The sequence below is a fragment of the Galeopterus variegatus genome, unplaced genomic scaffold (assembly GCF_000696425.1).
Source record: "Galeopterus variegatus unplaced genomic scaffold, G_variegatus-3.0.2 Scaffold147, whole genome shotgun sequence".
Lineage (NCBI taxonomy): Eukaryota > Metazoa > Chordata > Mammalia > Dermoptera > Cynocephalidae > Galeopterus > Galeopterus variegatus.
Genome location: NW_007726258.1, coordinates 717474 through 736459, shown reverse-complemented (window position 1 = coordinate 736459; position 18986 = coordinate 717474). Strand labels below are relative to the sequence as shown.

The 18986-nt window shown below is 40.4% G+C and overlaps 1 protein-coding gene across 1 annotated transcript in view; it reads right to left on the bottom strand.

Moving 5' to 3' along the window:
* SBNO1 (strawberry notch homolog 1 (Drosophila)) overlaps nt 1-18986 on the bottom strand; it is a 55659-nt gene extending 36673 nt beyond the window's left edge. Inside the window, exons 1-5 of the mRNA XM_008591428.1 lie at nt 18863-18986; nt 8923-9054; nt 7409-7513; nt 5589-5898; nt 867-967 (exon numbers count right to left, since the gene is read on the bottom strand). Coding sequence (XP_008589650.1) covers nt 867-967; nt 5589-5898; nt 7409-7513; nt 8923-9054 — 648 coding nt within the window. The 5' untranslated portion in view covers nt 18863-18986. The remainder of the gene's footprint in view (nt 1-866; nt 968-5588; nt 5899-7408; nt 7514-8922; nt 9055-18862) is intronic.

Below are 18986 nucleotides of genomic sequence, written 5' to 3'. Positions count from 1 at the left end.
TCCACAAAGTCTACCAGGCCATTCGAGTTCATGGAGGTTTCACCTTCCTCCAAACTTATAACCCTTATTGTGAACATCACAATGTACCATCTGATGTACCTTATATTACTAATTAATCCAAGTGATTGTCAAATTTTATGTTTATTGAATGCGGAATCATGAAGTATACTTCTTTGAAAAACCCAGTACAGGGCCGGCCCCGTGGCACACTCGGGAGGGTGCAGCGCTGGGAGCGCAGCGTCGCTCCCGCCGCGGGTTCAGATCCTATATAGGAATGGCCGGTGCGCTCACTGGCTGAGCACGGTGCGGACACCACACCGAGGGTTGCAATCCCCTTACCGGTCACGAAAAAAAGAAAAAAAAAAAAAAAAAAAGAAAAACCCAGTACACATACACCGTGTGATACACAAAGACATTACCGAATAAATATATAGAATCAATTGACCCAAAGCATACAGCATTTCCAAAATTTAAGAAAAAAAGTTACATATAATTACTTGTGACTAGACCACTATATGACCTGACAGCCCATAACTAGCTATATATTCAGGTTCAATCCTAAAACCAACAGTTACCAAATATTTCTGGTTAATTCCACATTGTCTTTTTTTCTGATAAGGTGAGAGTCACGATAAAAAGATGTCAGTACCGCATGTAATATCACCCCTATCAAATATGCAAGTTTTAATTACCCTGTTTAGCATGTATTAGTTTACTCCAGTGAAGTTTAGGTTTACCCATTAATTTATGTAACTGAGTAGCCTCCCCAAGCCAAAAAGTTTTTCTTATGGTTGTTTTAGAGCACTGTTAGTCAAGTGTACTTACATACTACACAAAAATATAGATAACAGCTACTTGAAACTCACCATGGTCGGGGAAAAACTCCTCATTTTCATGTCATTTATCCATATTCTTGCTACTTCTTTATTAGAAGACTCTTTCTTTACTGTACCATTGCTTACATCAGCTGAGGGGGAGAAATCAATTTACATTTTAGAACAAAATCTCAATTTCTTTTCCAACAGTTAAAAAATTCAGTAAGTGCCAGCCCATGGCTCACTTCGGAGTGTGTGGTGCTGATAACACCAAGGCCACAGGTTCAGATCCCTATATAGGGATGGCCTGTTAGCTCACTTGGGAGAGCGTGGTGCTGACAACACCAAGCCAAGGGTTAAGATCCCCTTACCGGTCATCTTTAAAAAACAAACAAACAAACAAAAAACTTCAGTAAAGTTTACCCATTTCACAAACCAAAGGAAACCAATCTGCCTACTGCTAACTTAAATTAAGCATAAGCATGAAAACAAAGCTATGTGTCTTTATGGAAGTAAGAGTTAACTTTAGAAAACAAGTACCTCAAAAGGAAATGTGTTCATGGGAAATTTGAAATTTATTTATCAGAAAGACACCTGGACCAGAACTATTTGATAGGTTAGTACAATACCAAGAGCTAGCACTACTTTGAGACATTTCACCAGGCTCATTAAAAAAAAAACACCTGGTGTTATCGACAACACAGAATCAATCCCACCTGATTTGGTGGTACTTACTTTCAAGGCAAAATAATTATTCCCAGAAGAAAAAAAATCAATTTGAGAACTTACTTTCCTCTTGCCCCCAGAATAGAGATCCAAACAATGAGCCCTCTCTCCTTCTATACTAGTGATTTTCAAACTCTTTAAATATAACTACAGAATCCCAGAATCCATCAATCAATCAAAGCAGAATTGCTTAATTGAATGTGGGGTGGGGAGAGTCCAGAGCCCACATAACCGGCCTCCAAGTATCCCTTAAACACAGCCAGTACCTAGGACTCTTGAGATCACTGTGAAAATCACTGCCCTTAAGGAAGAGGGTGAACACCAGAAGCACTGATTAGCATCTTATCTATTCTACCAAAAGATGGGGAGTATTTTAGAAGCCTGTCAGTTGGGAGTCCAAAATGAGTAGGACTAATTAAAGTATTAACAAAATAAGAAAGCTGAATACAGATGATAAATTTATTTGGGGGCATAATTTATTAACTATAACTGTGGAAGAGCCAGTGACCAGTTCACAGAGTTACAAGACTGGAGCTCAAATGAGAGATCAGAACCCAAAGGGCTAAGGGCTCCAATATCCACACAGATAAGAGGCAGGAGAACAAGCAAAAATCTTGCTCTCTGCAGTTTCATCCTTTCAATGTTTTTCTCCTTCAGTAAAAAGAAGATCCTCTCCTACAACACAAACCTTTATCTTCAGCATTCATTTACTATGTTCCTTTTACAGTCCTCGTCTGGTTTGACAGTTTTTCAGCCTTCCATACAAGGACAGCCTTGATTTATAGCTTTTGGTCTTAAAAAAACTTCTACATACATTGAATGTGGGAAAACTTACTGTACTAGAATTACTCAATCAGCTCTAAATCTATCCTGCTTTCTGTTTTGTTCTCTAAACTCTTTCCTCTCCTTTAAGTTATGATGGCATATGCTGATTTGAGGAATGGAATGTTCAGAAAGCCACTCATATAAAAGGGACAGGCTTCCTCATTAAATTCAAAGACCCTTACAAAAAGCATCTTGCACTAACTGTTGATCACCCCCAAACCCCCTGGGAGCCATTCCAGATGTTGCCTTCGCCTCAACCAGATCAGGGTCACAGTCCTGCACTCTACAGCAGAAAAAGGAAATCAGTCCTAAGACAGCTGAAATGATTCCCCAACTGGCATGTAGCTGCCAGGATGCAATTAGTTCAGGACAATGACCTTGAGAATAAAACACCTGCAGCCACAAGGACACAACAGTGTGGGCTCAAACATGAAGATTAGAGTATCTGAAAATTTTAATTATATCTGTCACTGGAGACAAAGTTAGTTCTACTTCATCCTGAAAACACTTCTTGCCCATTCCTTCTTGCCCTTAACCCTCTATAAACACAAACACATTACAATTTCCAAGCAGTCAATTCTGCTAAAAATTTATATATTGTTCTATAACAGGTATTAAAACTTATCTCCCACAATTAGAAAAATTAAGAAGCTGTTTGGAAGGAGAAACTGTCAATTCAATATCCATCATCTCATCCCAAAAGCTTGCTGGGATGCTATGCATGTACTAGCATAAATCATCAGAAACATCCTTACAGCTCACACCCTTACCTTCTTCATTCTTTCTCCTTCGCCCCAAAAAACAACAATCCCAACAAAAGACACACAAACAAAACCCCCCCCCCACCTATTCCTGTGCTAAACTATAAAATAAAATAGTGGCAGCTTAGAGTATAACTAAGGTCAGAGTTAGCATCTCCAACATACATGGTGCCTACCATGGTATTGTTATATAACAGAAACTCAAATATTCCAACTCAATGCAAGTGGGAAAGAAAGAATCCCACTCTTGAGAGTTCACATTTTTTAGTTTCTAAAACTATACTACTAAAGTATAAAATAGCCAAAGTTAAAAACAAATTAATTCTATTTTACCCTTAAAAATTACCTTACTACACTGAAAAGGAAGCTTCTTTTTTTTTTTAAATCCTATATAAGGATAATCGGTAAGGGGATCTTAACCGTTGGCTTGGTGTTGTCAGCACCACACTCAGCCAGTGAGCTAACCAGTCATCCCTATATAGAATCTGAACCCGTGGCCTTGTTGTTCTCAGCCGCACTCTCCCGAATGAGCCACAGGCTGGCCCCGAAAAGGAAATTTCTTCTGATCACTCCACTTAAAACAGTAACTTCTTCCTGTCCCATACCCATCTTTCATTTCTCTCCACAGCACTCATCCCTATTCTGGCACATGACATAATTTACTTATTTATTTAGTCTATCACTCTCCATTAGTATGCAAGCTCCATGAGGGCAGAGATTTCACCAGTTTTCTTCACAGCCAGAGTCTTCAAATCCCAGAACAGTGCTTGGCACATAACGGGCACTCAATAAATATCTGCTGAATGAATGAGCAACAAAAAAGCCACTCTAGAGAAGAAAAACGATAATTTTCTACATTCTACATTCTTCACGCATAAGCAAATTCCTTAAAAGGTGTGATTAAATCATTGTTGAGTTCTTTCCCCCTTTAAATCTAAACCTATCCTTAAAGTACTACGGATCAGACAGTGGTGGTAACCATAAAACTCCTGTGAATACACAGGAAAATCCACTGAATTGTAGACTTTAAAAGAGTGAATGTCATGATATATGAATTATATCTTAATAAAACTGCTTTAAAAAAAGTATTATGGGGTCGGCCCAGTGGCGCACTGGAGAGTGTGCCGGCTCCCGCCGAGGGTTCGGATCCCATGTGGAGACCGGTTCCTGCTCACTGGCTGAGCGCGGTGCGGGCACAACACCAAGGGTTGCGATCCCATTGCCGGTCAGTAAAAAAAGACAAAAAGGAAAAAAAAAAAAAAAAAGTATTATGGGGTCGGCCCAGTGGCGCACTGGAGAGTGTGCCGGCTCCCGCCGAGGGTTCGGATCCCATGTGGAGACCGGTTCCTGCTCACTGGCTGAGCGCGGTGCGGGCACAACACCAAGGGTTGCGATCCCATTGCCGGTCAGTAAAAAAAGACAAAAAGGAAAAAAAAAAAAAAAAAGTATTATGGAGGGCCAGCCATGGCTCACTCGGTAGAGTGCGGTGCTGATAAATAACGCCAAGGCCACAGGTTCAGATCCCTATATAGGGATGGCCGATTAGCTCACTGGTTGAGCATGGTGCTGACAACACCAAGCCAAGGGTTAAGATCCCCTTAACAGTCATCTTTAAAAAAAAAAAAGATCACCTTACTGGTCATTTCTAAAAATAAATAAATAAAGTATTACGGGTGCTCACTCTTCTAAGAAAATATAGTGTATTATAATGAAGGTGTATGTATTTTAAAAGAGAATTTAGTACAAAGACAAACATCCACAAGCAATGAAGCCAATGATAGGCAAAATCCTAAAACTATAAAAGTCATGGTTAAAGCAGCTAAGTATCTACTTAAAGTATGATCCAAAGACCACCAGCAAGAGTATCTCTGGAGAGCTTTTTAGAAACATAGAATCTTGGGCCCCACCCTGAATCAGATTCTGCACGTGAGTAAGATCCCCAAGTGATTCATAGTCACATAAAGTGTGAGAAGCACTGATTTAAAGGCTTAAGAAAAATGTTAACGGGTTATTCACAATATACATGTAAAACTGAGATCTCATGGTGTTAACGTGGCTACTTGATAATTCCACACACTTTATGTCAAAGCTAAACACTCTACCCAAGGGGCTAGCCCCCGGCTCACTTGGGAGAGTCTGGTGCTGATAACACCAAGGCCACGGGTTCAGATCCCATATAGGGATGGCCGGTTAGTTCACTGGGTGAGCGTGGTGCTGACAACACCAAGTCAAGGGTTAAGATCCCCTTACCAGTCACCTTTTTAAAAATAATAATAATAAACACTCTAGCCAAGGCCTCTAAAGTTTTTGCTTCTTTTGAGTTGTGTAAATACTTTAAGTGTACAGAATAATGCATGCAGATGCCGAGTTATTTTAAGACCCAAGCAAATCACTGAAAAAACATGTTGGCATAGCTTACCAAAGGCAGAAAGTTGACATTATTGAAAACAAAAAGACTTACTAGCTGCAGTTGCAACTGGCTGAGCAATATTAGCAGGTGGCTTCAGTTTCATGAGTTCATTAAGACTATTATTTTTGAGTAGATCCTTCAGTTGAACCTGGTCTTTCGAAGGTGCAGAGGTCATTGCATTTCGTACTGCTGGTGCTGAGACTGAAGGGCGTGTGTTTGTAGTAGTCTGGATAAACTTTGTTAAAGTGATGGTCTGCCTATTGGTCGTTACAGCTGGTGTTTTAGTCATTACAATTGTAGACCCCAAGGTCGGGAGCTGATTTATTTGATTCAGCACAAACGTTGTAGTAGATGGAGGCTGCTGCTAGAAAATGAAACGTGTTACCATGACAGAAAAATACTCTATTCTCTAATGTAGCCTATATTCATAAACATGGTTGAAAATCTAAAACTGACTTTTTTATTCTTGCTTAACTACTGGCACTTCAGTTCTAATTTAATAAGATTAGCTATAAACTACCAAGTTAAAACACACCACTTTGAGGAAAGGTATAGTAGCAGTATGACAACAACAAGCATAAAATGGAACTATCCCAAGCAAACTATGATGTATAGTAACCCTAAATAATAGAAGGACTAGTAACAAATAATTCTAATGTCAGCACTATACTAACTTGATAGATAACCCTGGGCAAATCACTCAAACCTCTAGAGGTCTGGATTCTCTGAGGCCTGTTTTCTATTTCTGACATTCTACAATTCTGTTCAATGCTTTGTTTGCTAACATATAGAGCACATTAACATTTAGAACTCAAAAAAAAAAGACAAAAATAATCAAGCAGAGTTTTAAATTCCCATGTTACATAAACAACTTAGCCAGGTAAAGCACAAATAGTGATGCTAATGTGGGTGGCTATTTTTGAGACTTGTGGGGGGGTGGAAAGAAGCTAGACAAAAATGAAAAAGAAAATGGGGGAGGGGTTGGTCTGTTAGCTCAGTCAGTTAGAGCGCAGCATTACAACACCAAGGCCAAGGGTTCAAATCCTTGTACTGGCCAGCTGCCAACAAAAAGAAAAACAAACAAACAAAAAGTTGTCGATTTGAAGATAATATGCCTTTGACTATAAGTACAACTGAGATATTTTTAATAAAGTTAAGTCTATCTCTACTTTCTTTCCTCTTCAAACTTTGTCATCTCTCCATGACTCCTTTAACAGGAGTCTTCTGGACTCCTGTAATATTGTCACTTTTATAAATAGTAATATTTGTCACTTTTAAATAAAACTTGGGCTGGCCAATTAGCTCACTCAGAGTGTGGTGCTGGTAACATCAAGGTCAAGGGTTAGGATCCCCATACTGGCCAGCACCCAAAATAAACAAATAAATAAATGAAATTCTGAACAAAAATTTACCACAAATTATCAAATTTTAACCAATTTATCCAATAATTTTACATCACTACACTTCAGTTAACAACTGCTATATTTAAGGTAAGGCCAGAGGAACTCAATATTTAAAGTGCAATTATAATCACATAAAAATTATATATACCAATGAACAAAAGCTGAAATAAACAAGGAAAATGAAAAGATTTGTGTGATAACGTGCATTTCATCTTTATTTTGTGAATTTTGTATCATCTGTAATCAAAAGGAGAAATACCAAAAAAAATTGTTTTTTTCTAATTATCTTGTGATAAATATAAATATCAAAAGAGTGAAAAATATTTTACAAAGTAGGAGGTTTGGGTTGGAGATTGGGAAAGTAGCAAACAGCAGAACTAGTGAGATAAAACTATTTCATATTAGAAGGTTTTCTTATTACAATCCTGAACTATTTTAGAAGTCATGCCAAATCTAAATAATTCTTACCCTCACATTTAATAGTGCTGGAGTAGGTACTGTCTCTGGTTCCTGTTTAATAGGAACTGCTGCTTCAGTCTCCAAACCTAGTTCTAATGCATTAAGTGGCACTGACTGGAGAGAAAACATCAGAGAAAGAAATTAAAGAATGTTAACAGTGAATTCTGTTTCAATAACACATGTTGCATTTATTTTATTAAAACAAAGAATATCAAGCTTTACATTCAAACTGAATGTGAAATCAATAATACCAGACATAAGATTACAATCTTTTTTTTTTTCCTTTTTGTCTTTTTTCGTGACCAGTAACGGGATCACAACCCTCAGTGTCGCGCCCGCACCACGACCGGCAACGGGATCGCAACCCTCGGTGTCGCGCCCGCACCGCGCTCAACCAGTGAGCGGACCGGTCTCTATATGGGATCCGAACCCTCGGCGGGAGCGCCGCCACACTCTACCGAGTGCGCCACCGGGCCGGCCCTAAGATTACAATCTTTGCAAGCAATAAAATCTCCACATACAAACCTAAACTAAAAAGAAAATCTTATTTTTGCTTTCAGAGAATGTGTATAGTGAAACCACAGAAGAATGTCCCTTTCAAGTACAAAGAGGGCTGGCCAGTTAGCTCAGCTGGTTAGAGCGTGGTGTTATAACACCAAGGTCAAGCGTTCAGATCCCCTTACCAGCCAGCTACCCCCCAAAATAAGGTACAAAGACAATTAATTACTAAGATTTATGATTCTCCCACAAAAACTCTAAACAATCTCTTACACTTATATATACAATCATGCAACGCTTAACAATGGGGACAGGCAATTCTGTCATTGTGTGAACATCATAGAGTGTACTTACACAAACCTAGATGGTATATAGTCTACTACATACCTACGCTATACGGTACAGCCTATGGCTCCTAGGTTACAAACTTGTACAGCATATCACTCTACTGAACACTGTAGGCAACTATAACACAATGCTAAGTATTTGTGTATCTAAACATAGAAGCACTTTTCCAGCTCTATTATAAACTTATGGGACCAATGTCATATACGGTCCAATGTTGACCAAAATGTTGTTACGTGGCACATGACTGTATAATGATATTACAGCAGAAAATAATGTGCTGGTTTTCATTTTGAATATTTTCTGCCTCATGAATGAAGAGAGTCAACATAAAAATAACATTTACATGTATATTTTAAATTAAGGTTTAAGAGTCTGGCCAATTAGCTCATTTGATTAGAGCACAGCCTTGTAACACCAAGGTCAAGGGTTGGGTTTTCCGTACCGGCCAGCTGCCCCAAAAAACAAAAAAACATATAAAATTAAGGCTTAGGGGCTGACCGATTAGCTCAGCTGTTTAAAGTGTGGTGCTGATAACACCAAGGTCCAGGGCTCGATACATGTACTGGTCAGCCGCAAATAAGTAAAAAAGATTAAGGCTTAATAATATCTATTTCTACAAGTGGAAAGTGCAAATTAAGAAAAAATTACTTTTTAACAAATGCTTTGGAAAATCTTACCTGCTGAACTGAAGGGGTAGGTGTTGGAGTTGCAAGCCCCACATCTCCTGCATCAATATCAAAGAGGTCATTTGGACTAATTCCGCTCTCACTCAAAGCAGCAAGCAGTAAATCTTGCCCTGGTTCCACCATCTTTAGAAGGAAATATTATATTAACAAAAAAGTGATAAACATTAACTCTCCTCTAAATATAAACAATCCTACATTTCTACCAGACCCATTCATTCAGTATTTATGAAGAAACTGATATGTGTCAGGTAAAGAGGGTAAAAGAGAAATAGTTCCTAATTGCAGGAAGTTCACACTAAAATGGAAAGGTTAGAGAAATAAGTCACAGCAACAGTATGTGTCTACAAAACACTGTGGGAACAGAGAAGGAAATACTAAGCTTTGCCTAGGTAGAGAGATTACAAAGACAGCAAGGAAGCTCAGTCTCTGAAAGAAATCACCAGGTGGACAAGGATCATCCAAACAAGGATCTCCTGGACAGTGCATTCAAACTCATGGAGGCGTTAAAGAATTTGGCACTCTTTAAAAACTATGGTTAGAGTAATTTAACATGGGAATGGAAGCTCAGAAGTATGGGGGTCAGGTAAGAGATGGCAAGAGATCAGGAAGACAAGGCGCACAACCTTGTACACCATGCTAGAGAATTCCCTTAATCCTTTGGGTAACAGGAGTCACTAAAGGGTTTTCAGATGAAGGACTGCTTGATACAGTAGGCTTGCAATTTAGGAAAATTACTCAACAGAATGTGAAACGAACAAGAGAGGGGGCTGAATAAGACCAGAAGCAGCAAGACATCTCGGGAAACTGCTACCGGAGACCAGGAGAAGGATGATAAGTGCAGGGAGTGGAGAGAAAGAAGGGGGAACAGATTTCAAGATATTGCTTTAAATAAAAACTCGGAATGGAAGGGAGGATTGGCAGTTGGTTACAGCACGGCACTGATAACACTAAGGTCCAGGGTTCAATCCCTATACCAGCCATCTGCCAACAAGAAAAAAAAGAATGGGAGACAATATGAAGTACATCAGAGAAAAAGCATAAGTTGATGGATGATTAGAGTTAAGCCAAAGGAAAATGAAAACATAAAGAGCTGAGCCCAGGAGACCTAAAGGATAAGTTACATTTATATTGGGGGGGAAGGGAGAGAGCCAATTTAGGAGCATACAAATACATTGTGGGTTGGTGTTTTCCAAATATAATCTCAGGAGCCAGACCAAAGTACTACCACCAAAATGGATTTTTACCCACTTTATAGGAAAGGGGAAAAAAAACTTAACAGAGCTTTCTCAATTTTAACTTTTCTCATTAATTTATCTGATTAGAGTATATTGTAATAATACCAAGGTCAAGAGTTCGGATCTCCCTACTGGTCAGCTGCAAAAAACAAAACAAACAAAAAAAACCCCTCTGAAATAACAAAGTTATGAGAAATCTGACTGTACTTGTTTTTCTCAGAAAACAAATGATACTTAAATAATAAACTAATTTTCAGCTAGCCCATTTGTTCTTACACACTGTGATAAAATCAAATACCAGTGTTTCACAATGTCCTACAAAGAATGGTTTCAGCCAAGACCACCATGACCATGATGGTCTTCCAACATACAAGAACGCTTTAGATGAAAGCAAGACATTTAACAGAGAAATCTTCTACTCTGTCTTTGTCACATAAATTTGGTTATCGTTCAGACAGAAGTTCTAATGGAAACATGAGTGAGTTTAAGGTGGAAACCACAGATAATCCAGAATGAAACTGATGGCAAAACCACTGTTTAAAAGGATGGGAGGGGGGCCGGCCCATGGCTCACTCGAGAGTGCGGTGCTGTTAACACCAAGGCCCCGGGTTCGGATCCCATATAGGGATGGCCGGTTGGCTCACTGGCTGAGCATGGTGCTGACAACACCAAGTCAAGGGTTAAGATCCCCTTACCGATCACCTTTAAAAAAAAAAAAAGGATGGGAGGAATGACAGATAGCCCAAAGAAGATTTCTCCAAAATTTTTCACAGAAAGAAGTCTAAGGAAGAAAAATATTTTGAGCAGGAAGGAGAAAGGGGAAAAAACTGACAGTGACTAAGTATGTTCCACAAGCCTGTCAATGTTAGGCTACTCATACACATTACCATCTTTAAGCCTACAACAACCCTTAGTAAGATAGGTAATATAATTTCAGAGCTGAAAATTAGGCTCAGAAAGCTTAAATTACCTGACCAAGTTCACTCAGACAGGGAATGGTAGAGGATTAGAATCTAGATATTCAAATTCCCAAAGTCCATGGGTTCTCTTCCCAATGAGTAGATAAAGTTGATGTTGGTAACCTACAAAATTTCAATACTTTACTTCAGAATAAATGTTACAGTGAGATTAAAATTGGAAGAGGGATAAAGTATACACCAAGATGGAAATAATATGAAGAAACTGAACGACAGAGGAGACAAATAGGAGAAATATCCCAATATGGATTTAAAATAAAGTTGACCCACTTTTCTAATATAGTCATATTTGACCATACTTTATAAATTATCCTAGTAGAGTATATAGTACAAATAAGTACATAAAGCTCTAAACCAACATTCTAAAAACATTTGTAATCCATAAAACACTTCCTTGGTACCAATGACTTGTGGGAATAAGGGGTCTTGGTCCACCCTCTATGGCTAATCTTGACCCAGATTAACAGAACTCCAGAGGCTATCAAAATGTCATTTCTTTTTTTCAGTAAATATTGGAAATTATTTTACATTTGAAATAAAAATATTATTTTAAACCAGTGACTTCCAAACTACAGACCACAGAACCCATGGAGGCCAAGGGATCCATTAATCCATCAGATATACACCAAGCTCAGACTAATTATATTCAAAAGTACAGAAACACCATTAACTAATGAAATACAAATTCACTGAAAAGTGTTACTGAATGCATGAGAGCTTGTTGAAATATATTTTAACAATGAGCATTTAAAGTACAAAAGTATCACAGAATGGAGGAATTTGGGGGAGAAACTTTCTGATGTTTATACAAGAAAAGATGGCAACAGTTACACATAACACTATCAGTGACACCTCAGAATTCACTCCCAGGAATCGCAGTTTGATTTAGCCATTCTTCTACATATTCATATAAAAAAATCATGTTTTTTAATAAATATATAAATTTTATAAATATATAAAATTCTGGGCCGGCCCAGTGGCACACTGCTACAGTGCGCCACTTGGGAGCGCGACGGTGCTCCCACATACAGACCGGTTCCCGCAAGGTGCAGGCGTGACGCCGAGGGTTGCGATCCCGTTGCCGGTCCCCGGTCCGGTCCGGGCGCGACACTGAGGGTTGCGATCCGTTGCCGGACACGAAAAAAAGACAAAAAAAAGGAAAAAAAAAAATATATATATATAAAATTCTTACTTGTCAATTTAAAGTAAATAAATAACTTGAGACCCTCTGAGTAGTCTGTAACAATGTCTGTAAAAGAAGCTATCAATTAAAAAGATTTTAATCTTATATACATCTTATACACAAATGGAATCTAGGAATCCTTTCTCTTTCAGCCAATTGGGCACAAATTCTCTACTTGCTCTTTTTTGCAGGGAGAAGCGGGAAAGGGAAAGAGGGAACACCTATCCTATTCTATAACTCCATTAGGCAAAACCTTTAATATTTAATCATATTCATATTCTGAAGTTATTGCAGGCTCACAAAATTTCAGTGTTCAAACTGAGAGAGCCCTTAAAAAGTTATACTAGCCAATCTCTTCCTCATTTTACAAATTAGAAAGACTTACTCCTGGGAGGCAAAACAATATTTTCACTTAGAATCCACAAACTAAAATATAAATGCTGCTAAATATTGTTAGTTGTAAGAAAACTGTGTTAATGTGTCTACAAAGGTTCGTAGACTTCAGGTGACATTTACCTGTAGCAATCTAGCAAACCCGAAAGTTACTAACCACAGAGGCTTTTATTTCAAACAACAAACAACAAAAGTTCAATTTTTATCATAAATAAATTTGAAAACATCACCTATTTCAAAACAGTACACCTATGAAAAGTTCTATAAGAACAAGACACAGTGGTAGAAAGAAACTAAGTAACATCCTTGGCAAGAAGAGAATAATACTGAGAAACAATAACCAACCAGAAAAATAAAAGGATAACAGTTCCCACTGAGAATACCAACACAAACTTCACAGGGACATGATTCCTCATGCTGAGACCTAAAAAGGATCTTTATAGCTCTGAATAGATACAAGGGATTTATCTACAAGGGCTGTGGCACACCACAGTGGTTGAGGAGACTCTGGGGACACAGAGGATACCTGGGTTCAAAAGCTGGTTTACATCACCCACTAGCAGTATGATATGGTCACGTAATAACCTCGATGACTCGGTTTCCTCCCCTTCAAATGGGAATAAAAATAGAACTTCCCTTATAGGATTGCCGTGTTGAGTAAATGTGGTACTACCTGGAGTAAATGTTCTCTACTAGCTATAAACTATCATTTTGATAAACATTAGTATTATGTAAAAAAAAAAAAAAAAAAAGATGTTTATAGAGAGAATTATGTTAAGTGAAATAAGCCAGGCACAGAAAGAGAAATACCGCATGTTCTCAGTTATATGCGGGAGCTAATAAAAATAAATAAATAAATGGATAAATAGGAAGAGGGGGGAGAAAAAGGACACAGCAATCACAATAAGTCCCTGAACTTTTTAAGAGAGGAGATATGATGTTGATGGGGGTGGGAAAGGGGGAGAAGATAGGGGGAAAGGGAGGAACTGGTAAAGGGCCATAAAAATTAACTACATTGTATATGAGAAAAAAAAGAAAAGAAAAGAGAAAGAAAGATAGAAAGTTCATAGGACAGAAAAAAAAAAAAGATCTGTTTTCTTCCATATCATTAATACAACACTTTATTTTCCATAATACAAACTTTATTTGTTAGCAATACATTCAATAAATAACTTCCAAATTAGTTCTATAAACGATTTCTCTTTTTATCTAAAAGTGTCTCTCATTCAGTTTGTCCAGTTAATCAGTTATCATGTCTAGATGAAATGTAGACATTTTTAAATGTGCAGATATCACTTAGCAAATATCTTTGCCTGAACTAACAAACAAAAAACACAAAGAAAAAAAAATCTTTGCCTGAACTAATAACAAAAAGGATTTTTCTCATTATTTAATATTGCTAAGCATGTCTGATTCAAGACCCTGCTTTAACTCTCTGCTTTTAAGCAGCCCAGATGTGATGACTGATACTCAGTTTAAGAATCTGAAGGATAATGATCCACTTAGAATTTATCCAATATAGTCCATCAACAAATATTTAAGCATCTACTGTGTGCAGGTTCCCTAAGAACGTTAGGGGGAAGAGAAGCTAGTGATAAAGAAGTTAGTTGAAAATGGTTTTCTTTACCTAAAAGGATATAATCTGTATTTTTCAACACCTACCCCTCAAAGAACCATTGCTCAGTGCTCCCCGCCCCCCGCCATTACAAAACCCGTAGATAAGAATATATTCACAAAAGAATGTGCAAATTTTTTCAAAGTCTCAAAAATGCTTTACAAAAGAAGCTCACAAAAGAATTGGGAGGGAGAGGGAGAGTGAAACAACTTTCTTGATCACCACTACCTCAGATTCAGATAGCTAGTCTTCTTAATACTTACTGTTTTTTCTCTCTCTTTTTTTTTTTTTAAAGATGACTGGTAAGGGGATCGATCTCAACCCTTGGCTTGGTGTTGTCAGCACCACGCTCAGCCCTTGAGCAAATCGGCCATCCCTATATAGGATCCGAACCCGCGGCCTTGGTGTTATCAGCACCGCACTCTACCGAGTGAGCCACGGGCCGGCCCCTGTTTTTTCTCTTTTAACCCTGAAGATAACCCATGAGTAAATGCTACGTGTTATGCCCCTGTCACAGATGAGAAACTGAGGCTTAGAAAGATGAGACATGGAGGGCCGGCCTGTGGCTCACTCAGGAGAGTGCGGTGCTGATAACACCAAGGCCACAGGTTCGGATCCCATATAGGGATGGCCAGTTGGCTCACTGGCTGAGCGTGGTGCTGACCACACCAAGTCAAGGGTTAAGATCCCCTTACCGGTCATCTTTAAAAAAAAAAAAAAAGAAAGATGAGACATGGTAAGATAACAAAAACACAAGCTTGGAGCAGAATTACAAACCCAGGTCTTGTATTCTCAACCCTATACCAGTATTTCCAACCACTGGTTACAACAATTTAATGGGTTGTCAAATCAATTTAGTTTATCATGACCAGAAATTTTAAAGATTTCAGCATAGAACAGAAAATTAGCCAAGAACATGTAGAGAGTAAACATTATTTCATGATATTTTTCAGTTATATGTGTATATATGTACTAGGTCACAATGTAAAACATATGTCTTAATGTGAGATACTTCAAAAATGTATGAAAATCATTGATCTAATATTGCCTCCCAGGGAAAAAATAAGCAGATTAATTAATTTTTTTTTTTTTTTTAAAGATGACCGGTAAGGGGATCTTAACCCTTGACTTGGTGTTGTCAGCACCACGCTCAGCCAGTGAGCGAACCGGCCATCCCTATATGGGATCCGAACCCAGGGCCTTGGTGTTATCAGCACCGCACTCTCCCGAGTGAGCCACGGGCCGGCCCCAAATTAATTTGATGTGTTTTGTATCATATCTTATACATAAAATAGAGTTCCTGCTCTTCAAGAACTTATCCTTTCTTTCCATCAACAGAAAATTTCAGTGGTATCCCAAGGTTGTCATTAATACCTGGTGAGTTCAAGCCACATCAAAGCGCATCTGTCAATTAGCAGAAAAACAAAAGACAATTGCAAAAACTTTAGAATTACATCATTTTAGTTATTAACTGGCTATTTAACGTAAAAGCAATTCCTCTCAAAAGGTATCTTTAAACCACATTTAGGCAGGGAAAGGATGGGAGCCCACGAAGCCTCACGAAAAGTTAGGTTACCAGTGTTCTTCACAGACACCTAGTCTCAAATCAAAACTCAATTTAGGGCCGGCCCGTGGCTCACTCAGGAGAGTGTGGTGCTGAAAACACCAAGGCCGCGGGTTCAAATTCTTATATAGGGATGGCCAGTTAGCTCACCGGGTGAGCATGGTGCCGACAACACCAAGTCAAGGGTTAAGATCCCCTTACCGGTCATCTTAAAAAACAAACAAAATAAACCCTCAATTTAAATATGGAGAAATGCCAAAACATATCTGTAGCCAAAGTCTTCAAGGCAGATCATTTTTATTTTTATTTATTTATTTTTTTCCTTTTTGTCTTTTTTCGTGACCGGCAACGGTTCGCAACCCTCAGTGTCGCGCCCACACCTCACTCAGCCAGTGAGCGGCCAGTCTGTATGTGGGATCCGAACCCTCAGCGGGAGCACCTCCGCGCTCCCAAGCGGTGCACTGTAGCAGTGCGTCACCGGGCTGGCCCGAGGCAGATCATTTTTAAAAGTATGAAAAGAATCTCCATACTCCCCATCTTTAAACAGTAATTTCAGCAAAGCCCTTAAAACACGTAAAATTGAGGGCCGGCCTGTGGCTCACTTGGGAGAGTGTGGTGCTGTAACACCAATGCCATGGGTTCGGCTCCCTATATAGGAATGACTGGTTAGCTCACTTGGAGAGCGTGGTGCTGACAACACCAAATCAAGGATTAAGATCCCCTTACCGGTCATCTTTAAAAAAAAAAAATGTAAAATTGCCTTACCCACAATAGCATTCAATGAACGAATCAATAAGTCACTACCTTAGTCTCTCCTTTTTAACACTTATCCAGTAACTAAAGTGAAATTTTATTTAAAATATGAAGAGAATTATGGAATAAAGATAAATTGGGAGACAAAAAGCAGAAACCAGAAGAAAAAAGTAAAGATGTCTTCCATGGTCAGGATTATTTTGGAAACAACTTCTTTAAAAGATGAAAATGAGGGGCTGGCTCAGTGGCGCACTCGGTTGAGTGCGGCGGTGCTCCGGCCGAGGGTTTGGATCCCATATAGAGACCGGTCCGCTCACTGGTTGAGCGCGGTGCGGACGCGACACTGAGGGTTGCGATCCCGTTGCCGGTCACGAAAAAAAGACCAAAAAAAAAGGAAAAAAAAAAAGATGAAAATGAGGGGCCGGCCGTGGCTCACTCGGTATAGTGCGGTGCTGATAACACCAAGGCCACGGGTTCGGATCCCATATAGGGATGGCCGGTTTGCTCACTGGCTGAGTGTGGTGCTGACAACACTAAGCCAAGGGTTGAGATCCCCTTACCGGTCATATTTTTAAAAAAAAGATGAAAATGAAACGTTCCCTTGCCTGCAAAATTCACGTCCCACTCAAATCACCAGTAGCAAATTCTTCATTTCATTCCACAAATTCTAAGGCTGGCCAATTTGGTCAGGTGGTTAGAGCACAGCCTTTCAATACCAAGGTCACGGGTTCGGATCCCTGTACCAGCCAGGCACCCGCCCCGGCCACCCCAAAAAAGCGCATCCCAGAAATTCTATATAAATTATCTTTTGTGCAACCGTGATGACTTTCCTCACTGCTTATGAAAATCTATTGATTGCTGGAAAATACAGGGAAAAACAGAATCCCTCTGCACCGTTAGCTGGTAGAACTGTCCGCAAATGCTAAGTTGATTCGCGCTAGAGCACTCGGCTTTGACAGCTTTCCGGACCCTCCTGACAAACTCTATAACAGCCCTACTCCATCTCTAATTCTGGTTGTCTGGAGAATAAGAAACATCCAACTCAATATAAAGTGCTGATAATCAACTTTCGAAGGTCAAAGGGGACCAGTTTTTAACCTTCCCTCAACACGTGTTCACTACAAACTTCCGGGTGCGATTACAATTGGCTGCGCAATTCAATGGATCAAACGTTGCTTTATTTCTCTTATTTTCTCGCCAGTTCTTTTCCCACGTTTCTCAATCAGCGACTCCCCAAAACAAAAGCCTCCCACAGTAAACGGAGCACGCACATAAAAAGAGCTTCTCTGTGCGAGGATCAAGTTAGTGGTCCGCAAACATTAACCAAACAGAAGCACAAAGCCGGGGTGGAAAGGGGAGGAGCTGGATGCCAGGGTCAGGAAAGAAACAATCACAAGGGTTCAGGAACATCTAAATCTCCTCAGCGGTTAAACCGAACCCAAACCTCTTCTGGGAAACCACCAGCATACATGGCTTTGAGGAACTTTAGATGCCAGTTATGACAAGCACTCACAAAAGTAAGCAAATTCCCGACCGCCTTTCCCCTCCATCTCTACCCTTAAGGTCTGGGAGGTAAGCTCGCTTGCTTGAGGCAAAGCTAAGCTAATCAAGGGGTGAGGCGTGAAGGTAGCCCCCATGTGTCCCACGCACCTTCCCCACCGCCCTAAGAGCGGGGTACTCAGAAAACCGCCGGTGTGGGGCTCAGACTGAGGAAGGACGACCGCGTCGCCTCCCTCCCTCGCCCTAAGCCGGGAGCAACGCTAGGACAGAAGAGACTTGAGGAGGTTCCGGACCTCATTTTCCCCGCGGGTCCGGGACCTCGCAGCCCCCAGGTCGTGTTGGGGAAGCAAAAGGGGCGTCCAAATGGAGCCAGCGTGCGTAAACCCTGTCTCCCCGGTCCAACGGGGTGCCTCCCGGCCCGGGACAACGGAGCTCCCGGGGCCCGAGAGCCCCACGCGCGGCGACAGCAGGGCCCGGCGCTGACGGGCGGAGGAAGCGAGTACAGCGGGGCCGCCGCCAGGACCATGCCTCCAAGGGCCCCGGGGCGGGAGGCTGCGGGGGTCGGCAAGCTGGGAGGGAGGCCCCAAGCCGGGGTGAGGTGGCTGCCCCCCCCACAGCCCGGCCCCACACTGCCCCCCGAGGAGGGTGGGAGTGGGAGGCTGTCCGGGAGGGCGAGTATGGAAGGAGAAAAGGGCGAAGGGAAGGACTTACTTTCCCGGCGGGACCCGACGCCGGAACAGCTTCTTCTGGGCAGTGAGAGCTTGAAGAACCAGAGGCGACTGGAGCGGAGGCGGCGGTGGCGGCGGCAGCAGCGGCGTCCGGCTCTGCCTACCTC